The 5,873-nt window shown below is 41.2% G+C and overlaps 2 protein-coding genes, 1 long non-coding RNA gene and 1 other non-coding gene across 5 annotated transcripts in view; 1 reads left to right on the top strand and 3 right to left on the bottom strand.

Moving 5' to 3' along the window:
* The window catches only part of LOC113751511, a 14,886-nt gene extending 14,204 nt beyond the window's left edge, over positions 1-682 (bottom strand). The window contains exon 1 of the long non-coding RNA XR_003464829.1: positions 491-682. This is a non-coding gene — a long non-coding RNA (uncharacterized LOC113751511). The remainder of the gene's footprint in view (positions 1-490) is intronic.
* A 1,543-nt stretch (positions 683-2,225) lies between these two features.
* LOC113753911 lies at positions 2,226-3,025 on the bottom strand. Its single transcript, XM_027298188.1, has one exon. It carries the CDS (start codon positions 2,692-2,694, stop codon positions 2,482-2,484), a length of 213 nt encoding a protein of 70 aa, XP_027153989.1. The 5' UTR covers positions 2,695-3,025; the 3' UTR covers positions 2,226-2,481.
* A 1,121-nt stretch (positions 3,026-4,146) lies between these two features.
* On the bottom strand, positions 4,147-5,300 carry LOC113754343. Of its 2 annotated transcripts, none has more exons than XM_027298732.1 (2): positions 4,622-5,300; positions 4,147-4,537 (listed from the first exon to the last, which is right to left on the bottom strand). In XM_027298732.1, exons 1-2 carry the CDS (start codon positions 4,986-4,988, stop codon positions 4,470-4,472), a joined length of 435 nt encoding a protein of 144 aa, XP_027154533.1. In that variant the 5' UTR covers positions 4,989-5,300; the 3' UTR covers positions 4,147-4,469. The 2 variants fall into 2 exon arrangements, with proteins under 2 accessions (XP_027154533.1, XP_027154534.1); XM_027298733.1 differs by having other exon boundaries at positions 4,147-4,547.
* Positions 5,301-5,800: 500 nt separating this feature from the next.
* TRNAA-UGC lies at positions 5,801-5,873 on the top strand. Its single transcript has one exon. It is a non-coding gene; the product is annotated as a tRNA-Ala (tRNA).

The following is a 5,873-nucleotide window of genomic DNA, read 5'->3' on the forward strand; positions in this document are numbered from 1 at the left end:
TCAGGAAGAGCAGTACTAGTAGCGGCGTGGCCGGGTGGAGGAATGGCTTGACTGGGGGCCGGTGCTAATCGGGGTGGTCTGTTTGTACTGCTGCAACTGGGCTTGTTTTTCAGTTCCGGGCAACAACAAAATTTGGAGTTCGGGAGATGAAGACAACGGCAAGTTATCGCCGTCACCACTCTCATCTTCTTTGCACTTTATGCTATCCTCATCCTCGCCGTCCACGTTCACATCTACACCGGCTAGCTCCTGCTTCGCTCTCATCGCTGCCGCCGCCATCATCATCATCATCATCCCCATCCCACCTTCACCTTCTGTCTGTTGTTCTCAGGTCACTACGCGCTACTAAACTAGAATCTACCAAAAAGAAAGAAAAAAAAAACTCCGAAGCCCAGATCTAGATCTCAATAATATCTTATGCTATGTTAATCGGAGATCTGATCCCGTACCGGACAGCAATGTAGTTGATTGAAATATCATTGGGTATTACCTTACTGCTAGTAGTAGTAGTGGTCTGTTTATCTTGAAACGTTTAGCTGCCCCTCTCTCTCTCTCTCTCTGCTATTAGTTACCACTAGCTGGCTCTCACTTCCGTTGTTGCTCTGGCTTTTTCCATCAATTTTGAATATGTAATTTACAAGTCTTTTAATGTACTACTAAAATTTTTCAGTTTTTTTTTTCCTTTTATAAAATTGTTTTCCAATCGTTGGGTTTTTGAGCGAACCAATTGAATTTCAGCTCTCATGATGATGTATTTGGCCTGGTGTTCTCAACCTCATTAGCCATCTCTCCTCATCCGCCATATTAGTGTAGTTATTCACCGCCAAAAGTAAAAGAACAAAAAACAAAAGCAGAAAGGATCAAGATAGGCTCTTATTACTGAGAAGAATATCGCATATTCGACGTTAATTACCACCTTAATACTTGATTTCAACTTGATCAAATCCATACATAAGATGAGAATATGCATTCCGTAGCGGAACGCGGACAGGAAGAGAAATATTCTCTCGTCTTTCTCCTATACAGTAGCAGAAGAAACTCGAGGGGTCAGGACCTTGTTGGTGAATTGGCCAACCTTTTGCCAAACATTGTCGGTTTGTTGGAAACTCCTGTCGAACAAGAATGTCCATGGACCCAAAGGCCCAGAGACTTCTTTTTCTTCTGTCGAGCTTTGCCAAGGGATAGTAGTAGAACTCTCTTAATAAGGAACAAAACGGCCTATTCATTTCGAGGTTCCTTTACTTTAAATTTGTTTCCTTCGACCCAAAATGCACTAGCCTCTCTCTCTCTCTCTCTCCTCTAAAACGGGTTTGTTTGTAACAAGTCAAGCTCAATTCAAAAAATAAAAAACAAACAATAAAAAATTGGATTCAAATAATACTACTATTATGATCCAAGAATTGCCCCTAGATAGATATTATTGTTAATCTAGTACAAAAGCATAAATTGATTGTTAGTTACATTAGTTAGAATTGCGCCTAAATATGAGTCAATATATGTGTTACGTTAGTTAGTTAATCTAGTACAAAAGCATAAATTGTTATTTAAAGAAAGTCAAAATTTAGGAGTTGAAAGTGCAAATGCTGGAAAATGCAAAGCATCGATGTCAAACCTCTGCAACTATTTGCATGGGCTCTTTGTAACGAGAGCTACTTTTAGCCAATACTTATATAACCTTAGAAACAAACAATTGGAGACGAGTATAATTTAGAGAGCTTTTAGATTTTAAGAATTGGGATGAAATCACCAAAAATATAGTAAGAAGACTAGTTTCAACCACGAACTAGACTAATAAATTATGGCCCCTTCAAGCCTTAGAAAACAAATATTGGAGTTGCAATCGCAAGTTAGAAATTCTTTTGGCTCTAAACTACGATTATCTAGAAATTAGCACCCTTTTCTCGTGGCAAATTAGAAATTTTTTTTAGCTCTAGATTGTGATTAATTCTGTTTATTCAGTTAATCATTGATTAAGTCTACATAGTTGCCAAATTATTTCACCAGGCTCGATGCAAGTATATATTGAGACCCAGTTTTATTCAATTAATTTTTGAAACCACAGGAGGAGAGGCCAATGCAACCATCGGAAACCTCTTATCCCAATCTTACAAGTATCCGGCACATTCTATTGATTTGTCAGACACAATCACTTGTGACAAATTGAAGAGTTGCTAGCACCTTTGAATATTGATACAAGACCTTCTTGATAATTAAGTACTACTATAAAAGTATAATCTGGGCGAATAAAATCAAACACGGCATTTTGAACTCCTGGGATTCGATACGTACACACATACGGGAGCGAGCACTTCCATAAAGAGAAAGGGTGGTGACCAGAAAGTGATGGAAAGAGAAATTATTGATCATGCATGCTATTGCTATGGGGAAAAAAGAAATACTAGTCTACTACAAGAAAAAAGTTAAAGAAGAAGTCTCGATCGAGTAATAATTTTCCGTACGTGGAGGTGGGAATGTTGGTGATCAACCAGCTCTTATGTGAACACCAATTGCCACAATCAAGATGGTGTATATACAGAAATACAGGACAGCATGAACCAGAATGGAAATCCCACTAGTGTACATGTTCCCAAACTCCATAATCCTCGTTCTTGCAGGCAGCTGGAAGAGCAACCCAGGCGACAAGAGGATGAACATCGCCACCGCAACCACAACTGGTCCCCAATCTGTACTCATTTATCTACAAGTCTCTCTCTGATTCTTCTTCTTCGTCTTCTTCTTGTTGTTGTTGTTTATTTTTTGCTGGGGAAGCCAGCAGCTTAAGGATGGCGTCTGGCGTTTTTCTTTTTGGTGTCTAAATTGGATCCGCGTGTTTCCCTCCGATGAAGGGTTTATTGGCGAATATGTAGAGGCAAAAGAATGAGAGTTTTGGTGCTAAATTTCTTAGCGTGGAAGTATGAGGGGGATGCTATACTAAACTTGGGACGGATGGAAAGAGAAAGTAGGTTTAATAGAGAAAGAAAAGGAATGTTATGATAGTGGGATTTGCTTTATATGCTGGAGAAGGGGCTTAGGTAACTTTTTGGCTTCCAATAATTGAAAAAAATACGAGGGGTCTTTTTATTTTATGTGGATGATTCATGAAGGTGGGAGTCTCAAATCAAATGACACACATTATACATAGCTCATAAAACATGATGATAATAATAATAATATTTGGGCAAAAAGAGGTGGTGGATGGTGCATGTACGTAAACATTAAAAAGCAGAAGAAGGAAGATTGGCGTTTCGTTTCTAAGTGAAGTTTCTTTCATTCATCTTTTTCTTTATTTTTTTGGGAAAAAAGCTACTGCATTAAGAATTTTAGTCCGCTACTAAAAGTTACAAGTGCTACTACTAAGCACTATCCCCAAAGACTTTTTTTTTGAAAAGACCAACCCCAAAGACCGGAAGACCCGAACTAAATTAAAGACGTCCGGCCGCAATGCTGCATGCTTTGGCTAGTAGGAGGCAAATGATATGATGGCTTTTTTTCTTTTTTCCAAACCATAGAACTAAACTAAATTTCTATCAATTTATCCTTGCCACGGTTAAAAGGGACCTGATAACTACTTCTGGGACAATGGGAGGGAGCACTGGAGCATGGTCCGTGTAAACCGTAGATGCTACACAAATCACCCATATCAACCATTGGGCTGAGCTACGGAGGATTCGTCGATCGATGACCCGAATGTATTGCACGGCGGGCTGAACCCATTGTTAGTGTAGCCTTTGGCTAAATAACACAGGAGTAATCCAGGAGAATAGAATTTGGGCTTTGAATGAATCGGAAAGATGGACAGAAGAGCAAGACAGCCTCCTAGAAAGTTCAGTCCATTACAGGGTGGGCCTAAAGAGTGTTGGGACAGCCGTCCGGCGGCCGTCTAAAGAAGTAGAAACGCAACTCTCAGAGTGTGTGCATGTGGAGCATGTGCCATTCTTCCAGCTTCCGCAACTCGTTCAAGCAAACAAATAAACACAATTTTTTTTTTTTTTTTTTTTAAAGTTCCTCCTATAGTCCTATGTCCTCCAGATAGCTCAGCATCACAAAAATCTACAAGCATGCTGCAGGCAGACACGATATCCGCTTTACCAAAAGCCATATAAACGAATATTACTAATTAGTACAAGCAAATTCGACAACTTAAAAGAACAACAAACACGACGACGTATGAATTATCGAGAATCTTGAACCAGTTTTAACACACTTCCCTAAATGTAATCTTGGAGAATGAACCATTCCAGAGTTAGACATTTGGCTGCTGCACATAAAAGGAATATACTCCAAAGGCATTCCTTGTACCACAAAATTTTGGAGAATGAAACAGGAATTGCATCTAGAATATTTGCGTCAGTCATTCAAATTAGCGTACTGAAACTGAAAAGGGCCGCGCAAAGAGAAGGCAGAGCTGGAATTGGCGTCTTATTACCAGTTACCACCACCACCGAGAGATTTCCTCTAATACCCACGATTCATAATTCACTGTCTAAAAAGCAACCTCGGAGCAGCACGTCTTCCAAGTTCCAACCCAACAAATCACCTAACAGCCACTGCACGGTTTATTAAAAAGAAAGAAAGAAAAAAAAACAGGAAGGAAATCAATCAAGGAGGAGAAGGAAGGGACCTGGGACAGGAGGTGTGGTTGAGCAGTCCGGCCAGAGGATGGTCCGGCCCAGTTCAGATAAGTTGTAAAGCATGCCCACAAAGTGGAAGAGCATAACCAGTGCGATGACCACAGGCATCAAGCATAAGCCGAAGACGAAAGTCACGCACCCAAACAGCATCAGAGCCACAGATATCCCGAGAAAAAGGGAGGCGAAGGCTGCCGGGGAAGCCAGGAAAGTGCGGCAGGAGACGGCGGGGCGCACGATTCCCGGGAAGGAGGAGATGGGAAGCGGTGGGGTTTGGAGGACGTGGGAGATCATGGCGCACAGCTCGTACAGAACTCTGCTTTGCTCGTCTTGCTCTTCCACTTCACCTCCTGATCTCATTCTCCCAAAATTTTTTATTCTCAAAAAGTCTCAAGCTCGATTCCTACCTACTTTTGAGCAAGGCTGTACGCTCTTAAGTTTGTTTGTGCTAGTTTAGACTTTAGAACAGCAGCAGCAAGAAGAAGTACACTTTCGTCTGCGTCTGTCTACCACTGTTAGTCCAACTGCAACACATGTGAGTGACTGGATATAACTACTAACATGAAGGAGCAGGATGATTGCCAGTTTTGGTGGGTGGAGACTTGGTGGAGATTGCCAGTTTTGGTGGAAGCGGATAAGAACTGGTTTGGAATTACTTGTGAAAGCATTGGTGCATGGATATGGAGGTATATGTCAACCGCGGCAATCGATTTGGCAATTGGCCTCTACTAAGTACTTATTATATTTATAGGGAATCCACACTGATTTACTGAATCTTATCCACTGAAAAAATATATATATATATATAGCGGTGCAGTATTTGTGTCTTCTACTTATGTCCTTTACTATCCAATCCAATCCACTACATTCGGCGACAAGCTGTTCCTTTATCCAGAATCACCAGATCTTTTCTTTCCTTTTTCATTATTCTTTTCGGGGAAGAAAACTCACAAGATTTTTGACCATGTGTGACGAAAACGGTAAGAGGTGTGGACTGTGGATCGACTGATCGAGGCTCTCCCTATCCGAGGGGTCAATGCCAATCTAAAGATTGGATAAATCCCAAGACGACGACGTGGGTGGCCCTATCTTGTCTCGCAGATGGTCAGCAATTGTCCTCGTTGTTTGTGCCTGCATTTTTGGTACGGCAATCTTTAAGATCACATCGACACGGGGATGTAGCTCACATGGTAGAGCGCTCGCTTTGCATGCGAGAGGTACGGGGTTCGATACCCCGCATCTCCA

This window comes from Coffea eugenioides, chromosome 11 (assembly GCF_003713205.1).
Source record: "Coffea eugenioides isolate CCC68of chromosome 11, Ceug_1.0, whole genome shotgun sequence".
NCBI lineage: Eukaryota > Viridiplantae > Streptophyta > Magnoliopsida > Gentianales > Rubiaceae > Coffea > Coffea eugenioides.

Bases quoted from the DNA above. Each gene is read 5' to 3' on its own strand.
- LOC113753911 (XM_027298188.1), bottom strand. From the start codon at position 2,694: ATGAGTACAGATTGGGGACCAGTTGTGGTTGCGGTGGCGATGTTCATC.
- LOC113754343 (XM_027298732.1), bottom strand. From the start codon at position 4,988: ATGAGATCAGGAGGTGAAGTGGAAGAGCAAGACGAGCAAAGCAGAGTT. The intron at 4,538-4,621 runs GTCCCTTCCTTC...AGTGGCTGTTAG, and splicing joins AACCACACCTCCTGTCCCAG to GTGATTTGTTGGGTTGGAAC.